At 43.7% G+C, this 27,535-nt stretch overlaps 1 protein-coding gene across 2 annotated transcripts in view; it reads left to right on the forward strand.

Moving 5' to 3' along the window:
• TAPT1 (transmembrane anterior posterior transformation 1) overlaps nt 1-27,535 on the forward strand; it is a 60,617-nt gene that overhangs the window by 15,156 nt on the left and 17,926 nt on the right. The window contains exons 2-7 of one of the 2 annotated variants that reach the window (XM_061145463.1): nt 7,623-7,750; nt 11,523-11,641; nt 22,158-22,320; nt 25,075-25,210; nt 27,031-27,128; nt 27,314-27,383. In XM_061145463.1, the coding sequence (XP_061001446.1) occupies nt 11,526-11,641; nt 22,158-22,320; nt 25,075-25,210; nt 27,031-27,128; nt 27,314-27,383 (583 nt within the window). In that variant the 5' untranslated portion in view covers nt 7,623-7,750; nt 11,523-11,525. The remainder of the gene's footprint in view (nt 1-7,622; nt 7,751-11,522; nt 11,642-22,157; nt 22,321-25,074; nt 25,211-27,030; nt 27,129-27,313; nt 27,384-27,535) is intronic. The other variant, XM_061145462.1, reaches the window with a different exon arrangement.

Raw genomic sequence — 27,535 nt, forward strand, 5'->3', positions numbered from 1 at the left:
GTGTCATCTGCATATCTGAGGTTATTGATATTTCTCCCAACAGCGTTGAAATCACACGCAAATTTCTGGGTGGATTTCTCACAGAAACTTGTAAGCTTTTCATGTTTGTTGTTGTGAGTATTAAATTTTCTAGGAAAATCTTTGCAGGTCTTGATGGGACTTCAATATAAACCAGTGTTTTTCTTTTTTTTTTTAAGATTTATTTATTTATTTATTTTTATTAGTTGGAGGCTAATTACTTCACAACATTTCAGTGGGTTTTGTCATACATTGATATGAATCAGCCATAGAGTTACACGTATTCCCCATCCCGATCCCCCCTCCCACCTCCCTCTCCACCCGATTCCTCTGGGTCTTCCCAGTGCACCAGGCCGGAGCACTTGTCTCATGCATCCCACCTGGGCTGGTGATCTGTTTCACCATAGATAATGTACATGCTGTTCTTTCGAAACATCCCACCTTCACCTTCTCCCACAGAGTTCAAAAGTCTGTTTTGTACTTCTGTGTCTCTTTTTCTGTTTTGCATATAGGGTTATCGTTACCATCTTTCTAAATTCCATATATATGTGTTAGTATGCTGTAATGTTCTTTATCTTTCTGGCTTACTTCACTCTGTATAATGGGCTCCAGTTTCATCCATCTCATTAGAACTGATTCAGATGAATTCTTTTTGACGGCTGAGTAATATTCCATGGTGTATATGTACCACAGCTTCCTTATCCATTCATCTGCTGATGGGCATCTAGGTTGCTTCCATGTCCTGGCTATTATAAACAGTGCTGCAATGAACATTGGGGTGCACGTGTCTCTTTCAGATCTGTAAACCAGTGTTTTTCAAACTGTGGTCTGTTGTAGGACCAGTAGTAGGTGGAATAATCCATATAGTAAGCTGTAATCAATGAGGATTTATTCTGTTTAATTGAAGAATAAAAAAGTATCACATTGCATTCATTGCCTGTACTCAGGGTAAGTGTTGTTTTTCTTTTTTTTTCAAACTTTGGTTTCACTTATATGTGTGGGAAACATTATTAACGTGAGAAAAGTTTAGTGGACACCGCTCACACACACAATTGCCATTTTGTTCTAATCCTGTTTCCCATGAGAAAGGCTTTTGGTTTTAGGACTATTTAGGAAATGTTGATTTAGTCTCTGAGAACAATACTTCAGCTGTTTTACTGCTTAAAATATACAAAAGAATATCATCTTTTTCACTTTAGAGGAGTTTCTTCTATTAGGTTGGTGCAAAAGTAATTATGCTTTGGCCCTTTGATATTGGAGTACATTCTTATATAAATGTGATTATGTTATACCCCATTTTAAGGCGCATTTCTCACTTTTTTTTTTTTTTTTGCTAATGACTTATTACTTGCTGTTTGTTTTACATTTATTTTAAGACTATAAAAAATGATGTTAGACAAAAAGGAAATTTGAGCAATTTTTTAATTCAAATTCAAAATGGGTCATAAAGCAGCAGAGACAGACAGTTCATAACATCAGCAATGCATTTGGCCAAGGAACTGCTAAGGAACATATAATGCAGTGGGAGTTCAAGAAGCTTTGGAAAGGAGGCGAGAGCCGTGAAGATGACGGGCTTAGTGGCTGCTGCCCATTGGAGGTTAGCAACAGGCATTGAGGAGATTATCAAGGCAGGTCTTCTTAGAGCTACATAAGAAGTTGCCAAAGAACTAATCCTCCACCATTCTACATTTATTCGGCATTTGGAGCAAATTGGAAAGGTGAAAAAACTCGGTAAGTGGCAGCCTCATGAGCTGACCGAAAAGTCAAAACAAAATCATTGTTTTGAAGTGTCGTCTTCTCTTATTCTCTTCAACAACAACGAATCATTTCTCGATCGGATTGTGATGTGTGACAAGTGGATTTTATACAACCAGTGATGACCAGCTCAGTGGCTAGACCAAGAAGCAGCTCCAAAGCGCTTCCCCAAACCAAACTTGCACCCCAAAAAAATGGTCTTGGACACTGGTGGTCTCCTGCCAGTCTGATCCACTCCAGCTTTCTGAATCCTGGCAAAACCACTATATCTGAGAAGTATGTTCAGCAAATGGATGAGATGCACTGGAAACTGTTACACCTGCAGTCAGCACTGGTCAACAAACGGGCCCAGTTCTTCTCCATGACAACGCCCACCACACGGCACAAAACCAAGGCTTCAGAAGTTGGGCTACAGAGTTCTTCTGCCTGTTCGACCTCTCAGCGATCGACTACCACTTCTTCAAGCATCTTGACAGCTTTTTGTAGGCAAAACACTTCCATAACCAGCAGGAGGCAGAAAATGGTTTCCAAGAGTCCGTTGAATCCTGAAGCATGGATTTTTATACTACAGGAGTAAATAAACTTATTTCTGTTGGCAAAAATGTGTGGATTGTAATGGTTCCTATTTTGATGAATAAAGATGTGTTTGAGCCTAGTGATAATCTAAAATTCACAGTCCAAAACCGCAGTTACTTTTATACCAACTTAATAAGACTAAGTGACGCATAGAGGAAAGCAGACTTAGATTTCAGTTTAATTCCAGGCTTAAATATGTCTCGTAACAGCATGAATTCACTCTTCTGTCTCTAAGGCCTTTATTTGATGTGGGGAGGGGGCCCCGCTTCAGGCGTTTATCGTGAGAGTTGAGAGGCAGTCGAGACGTTCATGGTGATATAACTTATTTTTACTGGTTACCTTTGTGTTTATTTGTCTATATAAAATACCATACTAATTTTTAAGAAACTGTTGTTGTTTTTGAGGGGGATAAATGCTACTGTATTTCCACCTAACCTTTGCAAGAAGAGAAACTTGATAATTAAAGAGCACTTTGTGTCTTCAGGGGTTGCAGATGCTATAAAGCATGTAATTAATGCTTATTCTTTTAAAGTCAAGAGAAAGGTCAACTCAACATCTCCAACCAAACCTGTTTTGCGATTATTAAAAAGAAAAAAAAGACAGGTTTTTGTGTAATATTGTCAGTAGATAAATATGTTATACTTGACATTTAGTAAATGTGAATTGCTTATATAAAGTAGTTTTTCTAGTTTTATTAGCACATTTTTATGCTTGAACTTCTCAATGAAATGTAAGGATATGAAGTTTTGGAGCATTTGTTGGCTTGGGGGCAAGATTTCTTCTTTTCCTCCACAATCCTTTCTCCATGCTCCCACATGCTCCAGTGGTTCTTGTTTAGATCTGCTACTGACTGCTCATATGCTCCACTTTGGGAGCTGTATTTTTTTCTTCCACACAAGGAGGAAGCTAAACTGCAGTATCCCTGCATCCTGAACTGAGATCCAGGATATTAAAGTGGTTAAAGGGCATGAGCTCAAAGGCCAGCCTGCCTGAATTCGAATCTTGGCTCCACAGTTTATCAAGTGTGAGGCCGTGACCAATTCACTTCTGTTTCCACATGCCTCAGTTTTCTCATCCAAGTGTTAATTACATGGTAAGCCTTCTGTGGGCTTCCTAGGTGGCTCAGTGGTAAAGAATCCACCTGCAATGCAGAAGACGCAGGTTGGATCCCTAGGCAGGGAAGATCCCCTGGAGAAGGAAATGGCAACCCACCCAGTACTCCTGCCTGGATAATCCCATGGACAGAGGAGCTTGGCGGGCTACAGTCCGTGGGGTCACAGGAGTCAGACATGACTTAGCAACTAAACAACAGAAACCTTCTGTAAGTGTTTTAAAATCCTTACAAGTCCCACTTCAGCAAATTGGAATGCCCTGCCCTTGGAGAACAGGAAAAAGTTCATAAGGTTTCTTGTCCCCTGGTTGCACTGCAGTGGCCGTTTCATTTGCAGTGGGGATGGCAGTCACCCTGGGCTGAGTCTAGCGGGGAGTGGTTGGGAGAGGACTGGTTTTCAAGGTTCTCTGTGTCCCTCTTTGATCTCCGGCTCTATTTCTAACCATCCTGCCTCACTTGCAAATGAAGGGCTCTTCTTACCCTGGAAGGGTCGTGATTTCTGACCCCCAACCTCTTGGATTGCTGATCTCAGGCAGAAAGAACCTTTATGAAAAATGTTTTCTTCCTTTTCTCCTTTCAGTCAGGCTATCTGAAAGTGAAGCTTATATCTTTCATGGGAGTTTAGCTGATGGCTACAGAGATAATGCTTGCTCTTTGGAAGAAAAGCTATGACAAATCTAGACAGTGTATTAAAAAGCAAAGACATCACTTTGCCGACAAAGGTCCATGTTGTCAAAGCTATGGATTTTCCAGTAGTCATATGCGTATGTGAGCGTTCAACCATTATGAAGACTGAGCATCAAAGAACTGACTCTTTTGAACTGTGGTGCGAGAGAAAACTCTTAAGAGTCCCTGGAACAGCAAGGAGATCAAACCAGTCAATCCTAAAGGATATCAACCCTGAATATTCATTGGAAGGACTAATGCTGAAGCTGAAGCTCCAAAACTTTGGCCACCTGATTTGAAGAGCTGACTCATTGGAAAAGATTGAAGGCAGGAGGAGAATGGGCGACAGAGGATGAGATGGTGATGGCATCACCAACTCAGTGGACATGAGTTTAAGCAAGCTCCGGATGTTGGTGATGCACAAGGAAGCCTGGTGTGCTGCAGTCCACAGGGTCACAAAGAGTCAGACACAGCTTAGCAACTGAACAACCAACCACCCACCCTCATGCAGTTATTTATCTTCTTAGTCTTAGTTTTGAGTGCTATGTTCCAGGCACTTTTACTGTGGGGAAGTACAGAGATAAACATGGGACTCGTGAAGGGAATGGCAAGGTGATGAAAAAGAGGGCACTTGTGTACATTTTAGGGCATACGTGGAGGTGTGTGTTAGTGTTAGTCGCTCCATCACATCCAACACATGCAATCCCACGGACTGGAGCCCACCAGGCTCCTCTGTCCATGGGATTCTCCAGGCAAGAATACTGGAGTGAGTTGCCATTCCCTTCTCCAGGGGATCTTCCCGACCCAGGGGTTGAACCTGGGTCTCCCATATTGCAGGCAGATTCTTTACCATCTGAGCCACAGGGAAGTCCATGTGGAGGTGAGGGGGTGAGGTATACTAGGGAGACCCAGAGCTGGGAGATTGTTAGCACAAAAGAAAGGACAGGTGCAGTGAAAGGAGGGGTTGGAACTAGGGACTCTGAAGGTTAGACCAAGGAGTTTAGACTGGCATCAGAAGGAAATTAAAATTTTTTCTTGAGAATAATTTTATCTGTGTGTGTACAGAATGGGCTTCCCAGTGACACAGTGGTAAAGAACCCGCCTACTGATGCAGGAGACACAGAGACCTACCTGGGCTGGATCCCTAGGTCAGGAAGATCCCCTGGAGAAGGAAATGGCCACCCACTCCTGGAAAATCCCAGGGACAGAGGAGCCTCGAGGGCTACAGTCCATTGGGGTTGTAAAGAGTCGGACACGAGTGAGTGACTGAGCGTGAATACCTAACAGTGACTTAAACTAAAAGGTTTTTAAGAAATTTTGACAAGTCTAGAGGAAAATCTGTTTCCAGCGGATTCATGAGGCCAGCATGAACTCAAGTCCTTTTTATCTTTCTCTTTTACCATCACTGGCAGCAAATTGGCTCTTGGTCCTCTTGCTGCCTTTTACTAGAAGGATGTCAGCTGCACCTCAGACCTTGTATCTGCATTATAATCAGGAGATGGACGGCGCCCCCTTCTCCACCATCCCTTTCATAGTAAATTAGAAGCTTCCCCAGAGGTGCCCAGTGTGCCTTCTTCCTCCGATGCCTTGTTGGCCAAACTGAGTCACACAGCCATCCCGCTGCACGGGGACTGGGCTTTTCCAGCAAAGGGAGAAGCAGGTGGAGGGTGGTGATGGGGTCGTCTGCCCCCCAGAGCTCTGCTTCTGAAGCGTAGCGGTGTTCCGCATGGACTAGAAATAAGAGAAGCCGGGAGAGGTAAGGCCACTCCAGGCGTGCGCTCTTCAGGTTCAGACCAGCTGATTAATTCACCGCTTAAGAAATCTATGTCTCACGTTAAATACATGTCAGATGTAGGGGTGATTATTATGAAGACTTTTATCAAAATTTCTTTCTATGGTAACATACATTTATATAGCTTTGCCTATCCTAAGATGTAGAACTAAAGTGAAATCATAATTTAGACTTTTCTTTGCCTTATATTTCTGCATTTTGACAGTCTTTTTCATTGTTGCCATGCTTTGTACATTAGAGTTATTTATAGAAAATTGAATTCAACTGCTTAGTCTTAAATAGTAACTACTTAAGATCATTGAGTTGAAGAGATAAGTATGACGGTGGGTTTAGAACGTTGTGTTTGGGGCATAGACTATGTCACTTTTGCAAAGGACAGGTTAGTGTCACACAGGCCATCTTGGGGTGGAGACGAACAGCCTCACCTTCTCATCTCAGGTCCTCAAGGAGAGCCCAGTGGCCAATCAAGGCATTGCTTTGGCCTTGACTGTCTTCGTCTGAGATTAGGAGGTCGGGCTTGGTCATCTCAGGACGGCCAGCAGTCCATGACCCTGTGGATGAGTTTCCGCACAAGAACAGGATGTGGCAATAAGGGAAAGAGTCACAGAAGGGAGATTTGATATCTCTAGTGGAGGAACTCAATTCTGCTTTTTTAAGTCAGACAGGTGATAAACATTTAGGAAAAATAAATCAAAAACTTCCTTTCAAAATAAGGAATTGAATGAAAATATCACGTAAAGCCTTCTGTTGCTCCGTAGTGTGAGGGTGTGTTAAGAAGATGTAGCTACAGCCGCTGCTTGGCTTTTGTGTCAGTGAGACAGTCCTGAGGTGGTGCTGTGAAGCTGGCGGAGAGCACACGGGCGCTCTTGGCTTGGCTTGACGTGCGCGTCCTCCTTTCCATGCCTGGCAGCAGCTCACGCCCATCTTTCTCCTCGTGGGGGAGCTTTGCTGACTGTTCCTGCCTCTCCTGGGTGCCCACTCCCCAGCCCCCGTCCCCAGCCCCAGTTCGCGCACAGCCCTTATCTTGTCCCCAGCGCACCCAGAGCACATCCTTCATGCGGCCCTCACTCTGCAGTCCTCCTCGCTAGCTTTGAATTCCCTGGGGAAGCGGCCCCTCCCCAGTGACCTCGTATCCCGTGTACAGGACTGAGCAAGACTCAGGAGTGGACCCGAGCCTCACACACTGAGACCAGGGTGGAAAGAAAGCCCTCCTCCTGCTGGACGCCTGCTTCCAGGCCCCCACCCCACAGCAGCGCCCGTGGCTCCAGGAGCTGCTTGGGGGCTGTGGGGGAGATGGATACAGAATTGCCAGAGGTGTCTTCTGCAGCTCAGAGAGGCACCTTCCAGTCCCTGTGCTGCTTTCAATTATAGCCATAACGTTTTATTTATTTTGAAATTCCAAGTGGCATTAAAAGGAAGGCAGGAGGTTTTGGTCAAAAAAGGAAACATTTTTTAAAAATGAAGAAACCTTGCTCTGCTCTCTGTGGAGAGGGGCCAGCATTTTATTTATTACTTTTCAGGTTGGTATCTTTCAGATGATCAAGAGCAATAGCAGTAGGTTAAAAATGAGTGTGGTAAGAGCTGGTTGTGGAACTTTTCACTAGCAGGTGATGTTGACCAACAGTGTTACAGAATCGTGATTTTCACATTGAAGTTCAGATGTTAAAAACTTAATGGTAAATCTTTTTTTTTCCAACATACAAGCGCAAATCCAGTGGCAAAGTTGAGGCTGAGTGGCAGATGTCGTTGGTAGAAATAGTGCTTCAGTCTCAAAACCACGTCTTCTGCAGACCTGCGGGAGGCTGGCCCTGCCTGTGCTGCTCAGGCCCCAGGTGAGCCCCCGAACCTTGCTGTAGATTTGGGGGCGTGGCAGTGAGGTCCAGGTGGAGATGAGGCTGGACGGAGGATGGACAGAGGCTAGCACCCAGCCCTATTGCCGAATACCTGCAAAAGTCTTCTGAAACCCTGCCACACGAGATCTCCCGCAAGACAGAAAGGCAGGGGACTCTAGAGCATGCACTGAATGCTTAGTTAAGAGAGAGGAGGAGGAAGAAATCAAAACCTGAGTTAGCCCTGGGAAGTTTGCATACAAAACCTTGTGTAGCATTTTGTCATCCATCCCTGGGAAAATCCACCAGCTGGAAAAGAGGTATTAGCTGGCAGCTGCAGTGTAGGATTTCTTCCTGAAGCATGTTCATTATGCTTTGGTGTCTTTGCATTTTGTTATTCGTATAATTGCAGGTTCAGAGAGATGACGTATTTATAAGGCTTCCCCCTCCACCACCCTGTAAAGCTGAGACACAGCTAAGGCAGGAGATAGTTATAACTTACACATACTTATACATAATTTATCATCTCCTACAAGATGGGTAAAGTTGGCGGGGGGAGGGGGGCGGGAATGTGGCACGGAACTGGAGCAGGAGAGAAATGGGGAAGGGGTGAGAGAGAGACAGGGACCCAGGGTGCACGGTGACTTGACAACCATCTGATTGGATGGGTGTTCACCCACGGTCTAAAGAGGCAGATTCCAGCAGCATCGTGCTGCTTTGATTTTAGCCACACCACTGTATTCATTTTGACCTTTCAAGTGACATTTAAAGGAGACTTTTGTTTCTCAGAAGGGAAACAGAGGATGGCAAATGACACCAGTCTCTCTGCTTTGTAGTTACAGCCTCTACATTTTAGGGACAGTTTCATCAGGCATTGCTTAAGACTGCGTGACTACTTTATGGTTATTTGATCCCAATGAAAAGTAAATAATAATACTTGTCTGTTTTATCAAGGTGGGCTTCCCTGGTGACTCAAGGGTAAAGAATCTGCCTGCAGTGAAGAAGACTCAGGTTCAGTCCCTGGGTTGGGGAGATCCCCTGGAGAAGGAAATGGCAACCCACTCCAGTAGTGTTGCCTGGGAAATCCCATGGACAGAGGAGCCTGGCTGGCTACTGCCCGTAGGGTCACAAAGAGTCAGATACGACTGAGCGACTAAGCAACCACAACAGTCTACAACATTTTATCAAGATGCCAAAGCACGCTGCCTTCTATACCTAGCAAAAACTGGGCCTGAGATATTTTGCTGCGCTCACACGGCTTCAAACCTGTGGGGCCTGGAGGCAGACAGCCGCAGGGTGCAGGCCAGCTCCCTGTGGGCACGGCTGTGGGCAGGGGGTCCAGCCGCCAAAACCGTGGCTTCCTGGTGTGCCTAGCGGGGCTGACTCAGCAGCCCAGGAGCTGACGGGGGTGAAGCAGGCAGCACGGTGCTGGGGGCCCGAGGACACGGGAGGCCCCCTTGACACAGGGCCTGGGTCACCGACAGATTAAACCAGAGGCCCTGGAGCAGCAGCAGGGCACCCAGGGATTCCTCTGCCTCCCTCCAGGGTGACTGCTCTCAGGATTACATCTTGTCTATTGCCTTTTAAGGACGTTTTCTCATGGTCATTTGCAAAGGATTTAAAAGAATGCTGTGCTTTGTGAACGAGCGTAACTCCTGAGCAGTAGGTACAGGGATGGAGTCACTTTCCCACATTTCTGAACCCTGAAAGACATAGCTGGGTGCTTTCCTGGCCCCCAGTTGACGTGTCTTTGACCGCAGCCACTTGCTTTCCTTCCATTTTCACGCTGTGATCTGTCATTGCGATAGCTCCTGTGGTCCCTAGGTGCTGAGCGTTCAGGGGTGGGGGGATTTTCGCTTCCTGGGCTGATTTAAAATGCTATCGGAAGGCCCTTGGACATTTGTTACTGTTGCTTGCCCTAGATGAGAAGCAATACTAAAACAAGTTTCTCTAAGCCTAAGAGGGATGACTGTTGTCTGACAGAAAGCCTGCTTCTGTAAGAGACGCTGTCGGTCTGGTGAGGAGACCCCGGAGCGGAGCGGGGCAGGGCGCTGTCACGGCGGCATCTCCTGAGGCCTCGCCCCGCTTGTGTGCCCCGTCCGCTCCGTGCCCTGTCATCATCTCTGGTGTCTGCGTCCTCACGTCTCCTGCGGGACACACCAGTCACGCCGGATGAGGGCCATCCTCATGACCGCATTTTAACTTGATTCCCTCTTTAAAGAGCCCCCTCCCCAAGTACAGTCACATGCGGAGGTGTGGGGAGGGAGGGGTGTGGTCAGGGCTTCAGCATATGAATTGCAGGGAGGGTATGCAGTTCTTCCCGTAACAGTGTGGGTTTTAGCTACTTAGTACATTTCTGTAGGACAGTTTATTGACTAAGAATACCTGGAGTGTTGTGTGTGAGGGTGTGTACATCATACCATGTTTGTGCGTCAAATGTACAGAAAGTCATCCCTCTTAAAATAGTACAAATGTACAGAAAGTCATCCCTCTTAAAATAGTACAGGTTAACAGCCTGGGTGTGGCTACTTGCTAAGGCATCACAAGATTCTACCCTCCATCTGTGAAGTATTGTTGTTCAGTCGCTAACTTGTTTCTGACTCTTTGCAACCCCTGGACTGAAACACTTCAGGCTCCTCTGTCCTCCACTGTCTCCCAGAGTTTGCTCGGATTCAAGTCCGTTGAGTCGGTGATGCTGTCTAAACGTCTCACCCTCTGCCACTCCCTTCTCCTTTTGCCTCAGTGTCAGGGTCTTTTCCAATGAGTCCACTCTTCGCATCAGGGGGCCAAAGTATTGGAGCTTCAGCTTCAGTCCTTCCAATGAATACTCAGGGTTGATTTTCTTTAGGATGGACTGGTTGGATCTCCTTGTTGCCCAAGGGACTCTTAAGAGTCTTCTCCAGCACCACAATTCAAAAGCATCAGTTCTTTAACAGTCAGGCTTCTTTATGGTCCATCTCTCACATCCATACATAACTACTGGAAAAACCACAGCTTTGACTAGATGGACCTTTATCAGCAGAGTCTCTGCTTTTAAGACACTGTCTAGGATTGTCATAGCTTTCCTTCCAAGGAGCAAGCCTCTTTTAATTTCATGGCTGTAGTCACCGTCTGCAGTGATTTTGCAGCCCAAGAAAATAAAATCTGCCACTGCTTCCACTTTTTCCCTTCTATTTGCCATGAAGTGATGAGAGCATGAAATATAGTCCTAAATTTAACAGATAAAAGTGTACAGTGTCACCCGAAATAGGAAGGATGTGGCAGGTACACAAGAAAGGGGAAGCGATGCAAACATTAACAGCTACTCCTCCAGTTAGGAATAATGACTTCTTTGCACAGCAAGTTCAAGTGTACCTAAAATTGTATTAAAATGAATAATCTCTTTACATTAAAGTTAGAGTTTACGTTTTATCTGAAAGGTTTTCTATAACATCTCTGCAGCTTGAGGAAGTACCCAGAGAGCTACATCAGATGTGGCATAGTTGTGATTGAGGGTGATTTGTCTTTGAAATAATTGATTTGTGTAGGTGGTAAACCAAGAGCTCTGGAAGAAGAACTACAAGCTTGCATTTTGAAAGTGAATTCTTCATTAGAATATGGCTCATATACACAAGGAGAGCTGTTAACTTGTTATTCCCGTAGCTAAGTTATGAGAAATGAATTTCCTAACAAGTTTAGAAATTCCTTGATTGTTTGAAATATTCATCTACAGCATTTTAAAGAATATTTATTTTGCATTTTGTCTTTTACGTTCTTCTCTCCTTTTAAAATCCAGCTCATGGTGTTTGGAATCTTTCTGTGCCTGGATGCATTTCTCTATGTGTTCACCCTGCTTCCTGTCAGAGTCTTCCTGGCCCTATTCAGGCTCTTCACCCTGCCTTGCTATGGCCTAAGGTAAGTTTTAAGATGATGAACTATTGTAAAGGTTTAAATTATTTTTGCTACTTGTGCTTAATAATCACTTGGATAGATTTTTTTAGAATAGGGATAATTTATTAAGTTTCTTTTACAATTTGGCCCTTAATGCATCAACTAATGCTGTTTATCTTTGTAGTGAATATTATATAATATGCTTATATAATATTTCTACTTTTTATCTGTACTTTTTTTTTTCCCCCAAATGGTTCTGAACCAGAACCTGTTTTGGCCAGGCGGCAGATGTTAATCATGCAGGAGAGTGTGCGTGTGTGTGTGTTTACTTGCTCAGTTGTGTCCGACTCTTTGCAGTCCTATAAACTGTATCCTGCCAGGCTCTTCTGTCCATGGAATTCTCCAGGCAAGAAAATGGGAGTGGGTAGTTTTTCCTTTCTCCAGGGGATCTTCCCAATCAGGGATCAGACCCAGGTCTCCTGCGTTGCAGGCAGATTCTTTACCATCTGAGCCACCAGGGGGCATAGAAAGGGCCCATTGCTGAGGGTCAGGACCGACCTCATCGCCACTCTGCAGGCACAGCCTGTACCTTTATTTTCTTCCTGTCCCCAGCCTCTTAAGCATCGTCCGTATAAAGTGAGGACCAGGTTCTAGGCTGGAGAGTGGAGGGGCAGGTAGCATCAGTAGCCCCTGTGGAACCCCCACTGCAGGGCTTCTCCTCCATCTCATTTAAGAACCAGCGTCTTTGTGGCCTGGCACACCTTACCTGCTTACAGGTGAGATACCCTCTGATTTGTAAGAGGGGAAAACCCTGACAGACATTGTCCTGGTGGGAAGAATCAGACAGCCTGGCCCAGCACTGATGAACTGATGACTCGTGAGCCACTGCCTGACTTCTGTCAGCCTGGGTCCCCATCCTCAGAAAGGGGATATTTAGAGCCGGCATCTTTTACTGCAAAGACTGAGAGATGTAAAAAGAGCACCCAGCGTAGTAACCGGAACAGATACTAGTTTCCTTCCTTCCTTCTCTTCCGAAACTAGGAACAGGAAGATGAAAATGTAAAGCTTACATGAATCTTGATGCTTTATTGGTCTTGAGGTTAGAAATTGAATTTTACAGTTTTTTTCTCGTAGTTGTGTCTCCATGCCTCTACCCTGTGTAGTCCCTCTCTGTAACATTATTACAGTTCTTAGCACAGTTGCCCAAGTTGCATTTCTAACATTGCTTCACTTTTTAAAATACATTTCATTCCGTAAAGTTTCAGAATACTGAAATGAATAATATGTGAAACTTAGCTATGAAGTAGGTGACTCTTCCATGGGTATATTAAATGTATAATTAATAGCATTATTATCAATAACCACAGAAACTGAGTTATAATATACAATATATACAGAATTATATGTTTTCTTTTCAAAGTCATGGAAGTTTCTCTTTTAGTAAATGAGCGTGTACTTGATATTTAGTAAGTACCGAATGACATTCGGCCTTTTTGAAAATGAGCCTTAATCAATTTTAGTAAGGAAGAAATCCCTCCAATATAAATTAGAAGAATTTTATTTATCATGATATTATGATAAGAATAAAAACTCTCCTTTGCAAGATCACATGGAATAAAACAATTATAAGGATTAAGATTACATCATTGTTACATGTAGTACTTTATACTCTGTCTTCTTACTCTGCTTCCAGAATGAAAGAATTATGTTTTATATTTTATTAAGTACAATTAACCAAGTGGGAGAATCTTTTTTAGGAATTTACCATCAACTTTAAGGTATTCAAGTACTTGATTTATGCCTCTGGAAGAATTTTTAAGAAGGCCTTATTCATACCAGGAGTCCATTTTGGAAGACATCTGTAACATTCACAAAGCCTCACCTTGTATACTATCACTATTTCTTTATCATCTTTGGGAACTCAATAAAGTCATGGTTATTTCAGTTACGTTTTCAGAAGAGTGAAAAAAAAAATCTAATAAGACATGTACTAAACAGAAGTCTTCATGTGTGATTGCATAACAAGGATGAACACATGGAAAGTTGGGTAAAGCCAGGTGAGGCTGCCTAACATAAAATAGCTGATGCCATATATAGATTTTGATGTCTGCTCCATGAGCTAGGTTACCTCTAAGTTATTCTCAGCTCAGCAGTGTGAGGCAAGTTCCTACTCTAGCTATCTTTAAGCTTGTTCTGTGTGGCTGTTGGCGTGGTGAGGTGGAGGGTCAAAAGGATGTGTAACCTAAAGACTCTTTCCTTCTGGAGGGGCTCCTGGGGTCTCAGCCCTCAGTGGATGTTCATGGGGTGAGTGGCAAGGAGATTTGCCGTGTTCTCGGGGGCCTCTGTTTCTGGGCTCTTATTTGAAGAACCATCTTGCTGCTGCAGAGGCGTCTAAACTGTGTCCCTGTTCCTGGGGGAGCAAGGCACCAAGGTCGCCTAGAGAAGCCCTTTGGTGTTTGTTCTGGAAACCAGGAGAGCTGTTGCAGAGTGCCGGGGCGCCTTCAGCCCTCTGCTCCTGGTGTCTTCAGTGGATGGTCAGTGGTCCCTGGAGCCGACCTTTTCTAGACCTTTTCAGATTTTTTTTTTAGCAGATAAAATAAAGATGATAACTGTCAAATATTACTTTAAAATGCTTTTCAATCTAAGTTACTCTGAGTGACATTTTAAAGCAGGATTCAAGTCTTTTCCGTTTTCTTGCTCTTGCAGCCAGGCCCACACTAGAGGGCAGCCGTCACACTGCTGCAAGGCGCCGTTCTGTTTTCCTGGGCAGATGCTTCTTACTGTTCTGCAGTTTGGATCCTCTGAAAAATGACATTTTATGCCATCACTTATATATGTGTATATAACGTGAAGCGCAGTTAAAACGGTATAACAAAGCTTCAGCACTTCTGAGCACTCCGTGAGCATAGGCAGATCATACAGAGTGTGGAGACCCTGCCTTCCTGTCACAGTGCCATCCTGCTCTATCAGAATGCAGTACTTTGCTGACAGTAACGTGGGCTGCAGTTCATATTTTCTTTGAGCAATTTAGGGAGCAATGTCTTCTGAGCATTATTTTTTTTTAAAGCTCCTAACTTGAAATATAATGTAAAAAATTGTATTACCAAAACTATTGTTAATACTTGTCTAAAATCTTTCAAATATTTTAGGAGTATATAAATACATTTCCTTTTTTACAAAAGTATTAATCTAACAAGTTTTGCCTTCTTTTTCTACCAACATTCTACTTCTCTTAAGGATTATTTGACTTTTCTGTCCTGTGGCTGTATCATGTTCCATCTTTTTCAGCAAGCAAAAAGTGTTCTTTCCTTCAGTCTGACTTAATTTTTTCGAAGAGATAAGAAAGAGACCAGCAAAGAGGTCAATTGTATTTTTTTCTATTTCCTTTTTCTCACACTCCTGTGTTTTAGTTTCCTTTCTGTTAAAAAAAAAAAGTTAGGGACTTCCGTTGTAGTCCAGTGGTTAAGGTCCCATGCTTCCAATGCAGGGGCACAGGTTTGATCCCTGGTCAGGGAACTAAAATTCCACCTGCCGCTGGCTGCAGCCCAAAACAAACAAACAGACTTACTGTCTTCCTAGTCTCTTAGTTCTTAGAAATTATACCCAAAAAGTTGGGGATGGAGGAAAAAGGATATTTGTCAAAGTGGTCAGGATGCTGGCTGAAGCGCAGCGCAGTCCGCAGGCCTTGGTGCTGTGTTGTCGGGGTCCCGTCTGGCCAAGGGCTGGCACGGGCCTCCTTTCAGAAATGGGATCAGTGCTCTCACCTCCTGTTCGTGCAGTCACGTCTGGCGCGGCGTTTGTGGGGCCTGTGGAAGCTGACAGTCTCCCAGGTTTTCTGCTTTAGAATGGACTCTCTGCATCCACTTCTGAATCTTCCGTAAACCGGCCACAGGGTTTGGCTTGGGGGTTTTATCGGCCCTGTCATGAAGCCGACTCACTGCCTTTCATTCAGGCTGAGGCCGGGGCCGCTCAGCAGCGCTTACGGAGGCCAGCGTGTATTGTGGCTGCTTCACTGGCGGGCGCTTTGCCGGCCTCTGACCCTGTGAAAATATTTTTTATTTTGAGATGTTGGCAGGGTAATTTTTCTTGACTTTGTGGTTGTATGCATGTTATCTGCAAAGGGTGCACTGCTTCCATAAAAAGTTTACACCCACCCGTAGCAATTTCAAGAATAATTAGGTGAAAGTTATTGCTAACGAATTAACAATCTTGAAAAATCTTTGCTCTTATATATTTTGTTATAGGTTAAAATAAATACATGCAGGTTCTCTAGAAGCCTGTTGATTTATGTATTTCTTCCCTCTTTCTCAGGTAGGGTAGTATAATTTTGGGAAAACATTTGAGAAAATTCTTGAATTTGGATAATTTTTTAAATGAAGAGATGAAAATGAGAATGAAGTCTTGATTTATTATATGAGATATCTTTGTTTCTTGACAGAATGAAAGTATTCTGTTTTTAGAAAAGTTGACTGCTCTACAGTATAATGTGCTTCATGCTAAAGAGGCATCCAGTCTTATTTTTCTGAACCTATGGGATAAATAAATAATAACAGTTGTGTGTGTGTCTCTAATTTACCTGGCATTTTTATGAATCCTTTTTCCTCCTCCAAGCTGTGACTTCATTTTGTGTTTTAGAATCCTCAGTCTTAACTTGAGTTAAAAGTTGAGGGAAGTTGTAGAGAAAAATGATACTATCTGGTGCCAAGAACTGATAGTTTTGAAAACTTTGCTACGATATTTTAGACAGTAAGAAGTGTAGCTGAGGTTTAAGTAATAAATGCTAAGAGTATTTTTCTTTTACTGTTAGAGCAAATAAAATACGTGCAAGTAAATTTTACTGATTTCTCGCCCTGGTTTTAAGCATAACATCTCTTATTGGAGGCTTCATGTACCTTTCTGTTTTTAAGGCAGTGGTAATTTGCCCCACAGAAATCTCTCTCATCTCCTGAAGAATTAGGAATTTCAGATGCTCAAGTGTTTCTTAACCCGTTGGGTTTCCTCCCCTGCCTTACTTCCTCCAAGGTAGTTCTCCCTGAAATGAACTTCACACACAAACACACACACACATAAGAGATTCTTCCTCTCTTTAGACATAAGCCTTAATTTCCACCTGGGTGATTCTTGCTACCCTTGTCATGCTCACATCACTTCTCCGGGAAACACGGCCGGCCGTCATTTCCCCTCCCAGGCTGGGTCTCCGTGCTCATTTGTAGAGAGCGATGTCTTGTTAGAGGGTCTTCCCGCCTCCGGCGGCGGCGTCCCCTCCTGCTCCTCACCGTGGCGCTGTCAGTGGCGTAGCGACATTACAACGTTCTCTCTCTCTTTCTCTCTCGTAAATCAGACCGAAGGGAGGCGCGCTCTCACTTCCCTTGTAGAGTGGAATGTGGTGTCACAGGGACTCCTCGTGGTGAGTACACCTGATTTTTCTTCTCTTCTCTTGCCAAATTGACATCAGTACAGACAGATATTGATTATAATGAGAAACAGACATGAGCGTTTGGAGATGGACACTTCGGAAGGAAACATGCTTCCTTATCCTAACTTGGTGATAAAGTTTTGTCCACATTTGTGCAGGACATGACCAGAATCTCACCTAACCTAGGAAGATCACTTGATAAAATGAATTTCAATTATACATGTTGTCTAGATTTGACATCAAGTCCTTCATTCCCAATGCCGCATCAGTTCCTTCATGTGAGCTTAAGTTCCTTCCATGTGAGCAGTTTTTATTTTGCATCATTCAAGCACCAAACATAGCTTTATCAAGCCAGTGCTTTTTTTCCTAGTATAGTTTGGAACCATTTTAAAGCCCAAGAAACACTTTAGTCATTCAGTGTAAGCATTTGTAATTAAGTTTTCTACTGTCTGTTGCAAAAGCTTAAGGTGTTCAATTTTCAGTCTTCTAAGTAAGGAAAACCTCTTAATCTCAATAGTTTATTGCAGTTTATTTTAAAATTAGAAAATGACTTCTCTTTCAAAAATGGACACCATTTTTGACTTTTCACTTTTTTCCAATAGTCCTTTGTATTTCTTCATTCTTTCAGTCATACCATGAGCAGCTACAAGCATTAAGAGAGAAAGAAAGTTAGATCCAGCCTGTGTATTTTGAGAGGAAGTACCTCACGCTGGTACCTTGGCATGTTTGAACACCGACTTGAAAATGCAATAGGCACGGATTACCCCAGTTCCCTTGGTCATGGGTGCTGCCTGCTCTTCCTTCCTGATCTTTCTATTCACTTGTCAGCTTACACTTCAGTCTTAGTCAGCTGAGCACCTCCTGCTGCCCAGGATGAGGAAAACTGAAGCTGATCATCTTTCTGCTCCATCATTCTGTTCCCCAAGAGTGCCCTTGAAGCAGCGGGGCCCTTTATTGGATAAATGTGCAAATCCAGGGGAAGTATTTGAATGACCGAAAGATAAAATTTAGAAATGTAGAAAGTTTTAATTTCCACAAGCTTGGCTTAACCTGAAAGTTTTAAATGTTTTTAAGTTCTGTTGAATTTCTTGGTTAGTATTACTTGTCTTGTGATAACTGATGGCCAAGCTATAAATTAGATCAGTGGGTTTTTCACTTTGTCTAGCAGCTTCCTCCACTACTTTGTGTGTTTGTGTGGGATTATCAGCATTTGCAAAGTGAATTGCAAGTAACTGCTGTTTAGTAGGCATTTATGAGGAAGAGCTTCACCCTGAAAGCATTATTCAGGAACCAGTTCAGAGCTGACTGGCAGGGCTGGTGGGTAAGCTTCTTATGGAGTTGGAAACGCATATCATACAGACATCCACAAATGTCCTGGCAGAGAAGGAAACAAACAGTGGAATTGGTTCGGGTTGTTTGCACCAGATGAGCTTATCCTGAGATTCGATCTTACTTCAGAGAGGTTGTGATGCCACCTTAGAATTTTTTTTTTTCCTTCAGTTTTTGCAGCTTTCCTTTTTCATTTACAGGTACATGTATATGATAGCAAGACCCTTTGTTTCTGAACAGTTCTGCTTCTTTTATTTTTTATTTGAATAAATCAATTTTTAAAATCAATCATCTCCGTAGTAACCAGTTATGATCTAAGCAATGGAACATTTCCACCAAAGCAGAGCCTGCACAGAAAGCAGTGGATCCAGTGGAAATAGTCCTTTTTTTCCCCTCTCTTTTTAGAAATTAAGAGCAAAAATTATAGCTATATTTGGTATTTAGCACAATCATTTTTCCAAATGAGATGACAGTACAGTGATAAATTATACAGTATTAAACTATGCTGCAAGATCAAACATGCTGAGTTGCTGATTCCTGTGAGTTTAAAAAGTTCTTTTAAAGAAATGTCTAGAATAGTAGGTAGGAGTGAGAAATTGTCTTCTAGAGCCAGAGGCCAAGAGTCAGATCCTGGCTCCGCCACTTGTTAATTCCAAACTGTGCAGCTGCAGGCACGTTCCTAATACCCTTTGGGAAATTAGGATGGTGATGGTCGCTTCCTCATTGGATCTCATAGGATTATTGCGGAAACTGAAAGAGAGCATACGAAGTGCCTAGAATGGTGCCTGCCACAGAGGGCCTGTGGCTTGTAGCATGATTCTACAGCACTTCTGCATTTTCACAACCTGATTTAATCCTAGGCAACATGAAGCTAAATTAAAGTTGTTTATGCCAGATTTTTAACTTAGTATCCTCTTGGTTTAAACATTGTGGTATTAAGTTATTTGAGATTATAGCTTTTCAATGTTTGGTTCAGTTCAGTCACTCAGTCATGTCCAACTCTTTGCAACCCCATGGACTGTAGCCCATCAGGCTCCTCCATTCATGGAATTCTCCAGGCAAGAATACTGGAGTGGGTTGCCATGCCCTCCTCCAGGGGATCTGCCTGACCCAGGGATCGAACCCAGGTTTCCTTCATTGCAGGCAGACTCTTTCCATCTGAGCCACCAGGGAAGCCATTCCTTCTTAGAGAATATACTGACTCATTGTTCCATTGTTGCAAATGTTTATAAAGAGACACAATTGAACATATATGTGTTAAAAGTCCCTTCATCTCTTAAAGAGCTTTGGCTGAGACCAGTTAACTGAGTAGATGCCATTCTAGTCCTAAAAGCTCTACAGATTTCTGCTTTAGTTAGTTACCTAAATCCTTTTGGTAATTAACGCAGATTCACTAATACCATCCTGCATTTCATTCCTGTCATTTTCTTTCATTGATGAAACACAGCCTCCAGTGCTGAAGCAGAAGGCCCCGACCGTGGCTGATGTGTGCTTTTCAGCGTGTGCCCATCTGTGCCTGCACTTCTCCGGGCACGTGGGCGGGCGCTCCCGGCAGAGGCTTCCGTTTGTGCCCCGGCCATCCTGGGGGTACAGGCAAACAGTCCAGGGCCCAAGAGTGTCCAAATGTCTCCTTTTCTCGTTGTTTGCATTAGCGATGTTTACCTCCGGCTCTTGACAAATATGTGTCTCGGGGGGCGGGGTGCGCAGCGAATTCCCTTGAGAGTTGCACAGCCCTTAGCAGAGTTCCGTGCTCTGGGCTCAGTGTCCAAACTAAGACATAGCTCACTCCAGATTTCATGGGGAAAAACAGGGCCGCGTCTGCGGGGTGGGAGAAGAAGAGCATTGGAGACAGGAAGGGATAGAGAAGTGATGGTAGAGATACGTCAGCCTTGTCCTGGAGGCAGTTTTCCCCAAGATTTCCACCTCCACTGCTGAGAAGAACTCCCTTTGGTCTCTTATGCCCGTCTCAAGACCCAGGGTGTGACCTGGACCGTCCTGACCCGTCTCTCCGTCTAAGCTCATTGGTTCAGCCCAGGGTCATCCGCTGCTGGCCCTCCCTGGATGCAGTCTTCACAGAGTCTGCCTCTTCTCAGGGCGTTTGTCGGGTTCCGTGTTCTCCCTGTGAAGAGACGGAAAGCCATGCCCAGCGCACATCGCTGAGGTTCTGCGCGCCTCACCGTCACCTTACGGCACAGCGCTTGGGCAGCGGTTACCCGTCCTTGCCCAACCCAACAAGGATCTTTGGAAGAAAAGTGCCCCTGATCTGAATGTGGCCGAGGGCTCGGCAGGAGCTCAGAGAGTAGGTAGCCAAGGAACAGCCAGTAAGTGGAAGCTCAGGACGCCGGCGGCTCCTGAAAAGGGGGCTCACCCCTTAGTGGGAGCCAAAGTGCCATCACGGGGGCGGAAGTGAAGTGGCTCTGCACCCCTGATGCAGATCTTTGGGCTTTCTGTTGATCGCATGGTATGTAAGCTGCCAAGGTGGGGGCTGAGCGTTTTCCATCTTGAGGAATCAGCCTGCAGTAGACAGAGAAAGCACCTTTCCACTCCAGCCACAGGAACTTTACGTGTCGTGACAAACATCTTAATTTCTTCTTTTCTAGTGTATTTTTTCCCTGTATCTTAGGAATACATTTCCATTCACAATTTAGGTTTAGGTCTTTGTACTCTGACCTTGGAAGTAAGGAATGATTCTGCTCATATTACTTAGCAGACAAAACCATCATTGGCACTTGAGCCCCTGAGGGTTGGGGTACCAGCCTGACGCACAGTGGCCAGCCCGCCATATCCATGGTCCCTCTGTATCCAGGACTCCTCCCTGTCTGAAGTTCCTCATCCGAGGACTCAACCAACCACAGGTCACGTAGTGCTGAAGCACGTGTTTATTGGAAAAAATCCACGTGTAAGTGGACCTGTGCAGTTCAAACCCATGTTATTCAGGGGGCAACTGTATTTCCAACTTATGTTCCAGAGGGCTAATGTTTGTAATATAACAACCATCCTACAAACTAGTAAGAAGATACGAGGAGAGAATTCACAGATAGTATAGATAAATATTTAAAGAAGATGTCAGTGTTCTAGTGAGAGAAATTAACAGTAAAACTGCTAGATTGGATTTCTCACCAGTGGCATTAGCCAGTATCCCTGAATTGATGCACGTGAGCTTCCAGGCGTCTGGTGCAAGTGTAAATTGATACAACTCCTGCAGAGGGCAGCACAGGTCTTACCAGAAGGACAGAGTGAACATAACGTGAGATTCCAGTTTTAAGACTTTATCCTATAGATGTGTTTTCACTTACGAGGTATGACATGTACCTTACATCATGGTTTATAGTTGCAAAAGGCTGGAAATCTGTCAATGTTATGTTAAATTATGATGCATCCATGCAGTGGAACACTGTGCTGTCTGTAAGAACTGATCATGGAAAATAGTGTCGAACGCTACCCCTGTGTCAGAAGGGCCGTGCCAGTGGGGTCCTGGGTTCCTGATGAGCTGGGAGGCCTGTGTCCTCATTGTGGAAACCCATTGCTTCCAGGCGCTCGGCCAGCAGCCACCTGCCCTCTGTGGTCACTCATTAAGGTTCCCACTTCCTCTCATTGTAATTCTGGTCTAGTATCTTTATACTCTCTACCTGGGCAGGAAATTTCCTACTGTTGAGTAGTCAGCATAACTTTCCTCGTTAGTGTGAAGCTTTTGTTTGCCATTTCCTTTGTTTGCCACTGCCTATCCCGTAAGATGGTTTATTCAAGAGCACAGAAGGTGAGACTCACCATTCTACTACTTCTCGTCTGTTTCAGGGACCGACGTGTGCTTCAGCCCGCCCAGGTGTGTGATATCCTGAAGGGGGTCATCTTGGTCATCTGCTATTTCATGATGCACTACGTGGACTATTCCATGATGTATCACCTGATCCGGGGGCAGTCGGTCATCAAGCTGTACATCATCTACAACATGCTCGAGGTGGGTCCAGCAGGCCCGGCCCACGGCACACGGCTTCCCGCACAGGACACCCTCCTGCCGCCTCTGCCAGTGGCGCCTCCAGCCTCTGGGGCTTGTACCGTCATGGGTGGCCTTGTGAGAATGCACATCTCATTTAGAAGCCCTCGAACAAGATGGTGCCTAGGCGTCCCAGGACACACTGGGGGCAGCCAGCCCACAGGGCACCGTGTGTCCCCCGGTGGGGAGGAGGGAGATCGGCTGCTTAGACGTTTCTGAGCCAGTGCCCCCTTGAGAGTGTAAACTATCAGATGGCAGGGGAATTTTCCTGATTCATTGGAAACCCATGTGTGCTTTTTGCTAGAACTGTAAATGTTATGAAGATATTTTTAGAATTATGTGTTTATTGGCTATAATAGATTTATATTTTAAATTGCTTTTAAATTTTCACACATAACAAGTGAACAATTTCCCAGTTTCTCTAAGTATTTAATGCTTTTAATACAATATGTCTTCAAAGTGCACTACACTTTAAAGTAGTCATCCTATGAAAATCTGCATTAATATAAAAAATAAACAGTTATACAAAGCAAAAAAAAAAAAAACGCTTTGCTTTATAGGCAGAATCTTAAGGTTTTTTTTAAATAGTAGTATTAAATATTAAATAATAGTAAATATGTAAATAGTAAAATAACCTGGGTTATATCATTAACCTTTTAAGATTCAGTTTGCACTTTTCGGTACTACTTTTTGGGGACACCAGTAAGGTCTCCCTGTCTCTTAGATTCAGTTCAGTTCAGTCGCTCAGTCGTGTCTGACTCTGCAACCCCATGGGCTGCAGCATGCCAGGCTTCCCTGTCCATTACCAACTCCCAGCATGTACTCAAACTCAAGTCCATCAAGTCGGTGATGCCATCCAACTGTCTCATCCTCTGTTGTCCCCTTCCCCTCCTTCCTTCAATCTTTACCAGCATCTGGGTCTTTTCCAGTGAGTCAGTTCTTCACATCAGGTGGCCAAAGTACTGGAGTTTCAGCTTCAACATCATTCCTTCCGTTGAATATTCGGGACTAATTTCCTTTAGGATGGACTGGTTGGATCTCCTTGCAGTCCAAGGGACTCTCAAGAGTCTTCTCCAACACCACAGTTTAAAAGCATCAATTCTTCGACGCTCAGCTTTCTTTATAGTCCAACTCTCACATCCATACATGACCACTGGAAAAACCATAGCCTTGACTAGACAGACCTTTGTTGGCAAAGTCATGTCTCCAGTGGGTTTTCCAGACACGTGGGGTAATGTGGGGCTGCTGGCCTCTCTGGTCCGCTGCTGCCTGGGTGGGGACTTCTTGTCTCTTCACAAAACCGCGGCCCTCTATCCATCCTGGTTGCGCCTACATTCATCAGCTGAGGTGAGTTGGAACTACACCCCTGCTCCGCAGTGTGGGCTTGTTGCCAGGTCAGGTGAGGTGCTGACAGTGGGTTTGGCTGGGTTTGTGAAGCAGAGTGGCCATCCTGCGCCCCCTCCGTCCCATCAAAGAAGAGCCCAGGCCTCCTGTCCCCTCTGGCCGTGTGGGCAGCTCTCCACGTCAGGCCCCGCTGCCTCCTCTCTGGGGGGATTGCAGCCGACCAGGCTTCTCCCTCCCCCCAGAGCTTAAGACAGGTGCCTCCTGTTGTACAGTGCCCCCCACAAGGTGCTCTTGTTGCTGTTATCAGGAAGTGGGCCAAGCGGGAGGATCCATGAATTGCTGATCCCAGTGGTTTAAATACTCACTCACTCTGTAGTTGAGTTTAAGCATAGTGGACCAGAGTCCAGGCTCTAGAGATAACTCTCTCCAATCCTGGTTATCCTGCACGTGCGTCCAGCTGCTGAGCAGTTCTGCTCTTCGGCTTGTCATCTGTGAGATGGAGATACTAGGAGAATTACAAGGATTCCATGAGACAGCACATAGAAGGAGCTTAGCACAAGCCAGGTGTGTGGTGGGGGCTCCCTTAATGGTAGCTGTCGTTTCTTCATTCAGCAAGTGTTTAACCAACACTTCCTGCATGCTGAGATCCCCAAGAGCCTGAGGTGGACAAGCCTAGTCCCATGGCTAATACTCCACAGGTGGGAGAGAGGCAGTGATAAATACCGTGATGAATAGGCAGGTGAGAGAGAGGCAATGATAAATACTGTGATGAAGAGGAACAGGGTGATGCTTTAGAGACCATGGGAGCCACCAGAGGTTGGATGGGCCAGGAACATCCTGTCTCAGAATGTGATGTTCCAACTGAATCCTGAATGATTTGTGCTTCTCTTTATCTATTAAACTATATTCATGGAGATCAGTACTTGAAAATGTCTTCCAGGAATAAATTTGCTTATTATATTCTTATATAATAAACCTCAAACAAATCACAGCTATTGTTACTTACCAATATTAGGTATAAGGAGAATGGGTCAAATGATATTTGTCCTTAAAAGTTTAAGTTTGAGTCCTGAATTTAAATTCAAAAAGTTAAAACCAGAAGAACTATGATTTTGATGTGTCCTCTCCCTTTTATTTAATGACTAAGATTTTCCTTGTTACAAACGTGGCTAGTTAGACAAATTCTAATTCAGTTAGTGTAACACTTGGGTGTTCAGGTTGTGTCAGACAATAAGAAAATGTGAACGATTAAGTAAACAAAGATCCTGCTCTCTTTTGGAGCTTATCTCCTCTGGTATTTGTGTTACCTCTGAATTTTAATAAGATGTACAGATGGCATAGTAAGAAACATGTTTCCTTAATTTTTCTCTTTAGGTAGCAGATCGTCTGTTTTCCTCATTTGGACAAGATATATTAGATGCTCTCTACTGGACAGCAACGGAGCCCAAAGAAAGGAAGCGAGCCCACATCGGGGTGATTCCCCACTTTTTCATGGCCGTCCTCTACGTCTGTATCCTTCTAGATTTCTCGGAAACGCCAACCATCAACGCATATTTATACTATTCTGTTTGGTTAGCTGTTTCTCACACTTAAAGAGGGGTGTGTGTGTGTGTATCCTAAAGATTAATGTGAAATGTCTACTTTCTTTTGAGAAATTGGTTATAATAGTCTACTTAGTCCTTGAACAACACAGGGGCTAAACCAAGTATGGGGCTTCTCTGGTTGCTCAGTGGTAAAGAATCCACCCACCAGCGCAGGAGACAGAGAAGGTGCAGGTCTGATCCCTGGGTCAGGAAGATCTCCTGGAGAAGGAAATGGCACCCCACGCCAGTACTCTTGCCCGGGAAATGCCATGGATGGAGGAGCCTGGCGGGCTGCAGTCCACGAGGTCGCAAAGAGTCGGACACGACTGAGTGACTGAACAGCGGCAGCAGCCCGAGGGTGAATTATAACCAGTCTCTGTGTCTGAGGGTTCAGCCGCCAGCAGGCCGCTCAGTCCTGCAGTGTTTCACTGTTGAAAACTACCTGTGTGTAAGTGGACCCGTGCAGTTCAAACCCATGTTGCTCAGCGGTCAACTCTAACTGTACATTAGAGAGTCTCATGTGTGCATGCCCCTTTAAACTGCTAGAAACTGGTTATAAGGAGGGATTTTAGAATAAAGGGGTAGTTATATTTATACATACTTCAGATTTATATAGATCTATGTAGTTTTTTCATACTTAGGTTAGAATTTTATTAAGTTGCTCTTAAACCTATGAATTCTTTGTTATAACCTTCAGCTGAGAATGTATGCAGTTCTTCAATAAAAAATAAATGAAAAATAAAATGTATACAGTTCATCTAGAAGTAAAATTTGAAATTAGCTGAGGAGGAATTTTAGAGGTTTTCTTTCCCCCTCCCTCACCTCCATCTGAAAGCTTTTCTTTTGGAAAATAGATGTTTTACCATGTAACACAGTGTGCACATGTATGTATGCTATACATGCCTGTCTGTTTACATACATGTGCATACTCACACTCGTTTCATATGGGAGCTGGACTGGTTCACAGGAATGTGTCATGTGGGTTTTCTTTTGTACTGTCTTTGAAAGAGCAATGCTTAAAAGAATTGGATTAACATTTGGGAAGTTAAGGGACTGTATGGGGAAAACGTCTGTGGCGAGTAAAAGATTGTTTCAGACACAGTGGAACCAAAAGTTACTGTTCTAATTTAAGCTCTTCCATGGAATTTAAGCTCTTCCACAGGCGATATAATTCTAAAACTCATGAATGTCTTCTGAACTGGCATCTGAAGAAGAATCTTAATTACCAGACATTTCTGACTCCTGCATTCCCCATCCCCCAACGAAAACCAGAGAGGAAAATCAGTTCCAGACTGACTCTCACTTTATGTTCTTTTCTGTTTTAGGATGCAAATTATCGGAATTCACAATGTATATATCTAAGTCTCTTCTTTCAGTATTTACCATAATGTATTCCATTATTTAAAAAACTTTTCTGAGATTCCATTTCCCAAGCATCGTGCCAAATGCCACAGCTCCAGAAAGAGCAAGACGGCTGTCCTCCAGAACTCCCCATCTAATTGGTTGGGATCATTTCTGCTTTTGTTTGTTTCATAGTTTATTTCATAGATTTCTTATCCCATCAAATTTGTATCAACTATAGCTAATAGGGAAATTACAAAGATAATAAAGTACTTGTGTAAGGCATGATTTAGAAAGCATAGTCATATTTTTCCCCATTATAAACTTCTGAGATTTTAATAGCATTATCTGTTAACATAAATTGGAAACAGACTTCAGTTTTTCCCTTGACATCGCTTACTGCTAGTTTTGCATGCCATCCTTATAATGGTTCAAGCAACAACTCTGAACGTGGCTTTTAACTCACACAACAAGTCCCTGCTTACTATCATGATGTCTAATAATGTAAGTATGAGATTTTATTTTATATTTTTGAGGTTGTATGGGTATGTTAACAGCAGTATTCTAGATGGGAGAAAGTTTTTTTTTTTTTTCTTAATTGTTATTTATTCTGGCAAGTTTCACATATGGCGTGTCAATTTTTAAAACTGTGGTAATGATAAAGATGACTTTTGTGTTTTCTGTTTCAGTTTGTTGAAATTAAAGGAAGTGTTTTCAAGAAGTTCGAAAAGAACAATCTTTTTCAAATGTCCAATAGCGGTATGTATAATCAGATTCTATTTGAAGCTTTATGCAGTGTTACTGTGTAATTCATTCTGAAACTCTTAATGTCACATTTCCAACAGGCCACTACTTCTTTGACTTAAGCTGTGTTTTCTCTTAACTCTCTCAACATCTTTACTAAGTTTTTT

Source organism: Dama dama, chromosome 6, assembly GCF_033118175.1.
Source record: "Dama dama isolate Ldn47 chromosome 6, ASM3311817v1, whole genome shotgun sequence".
NCBI lineage: Eukaryota > Metazoa > Chordata > Mammalia > Artiodactyla > Cervidae > Dama > Dama dama.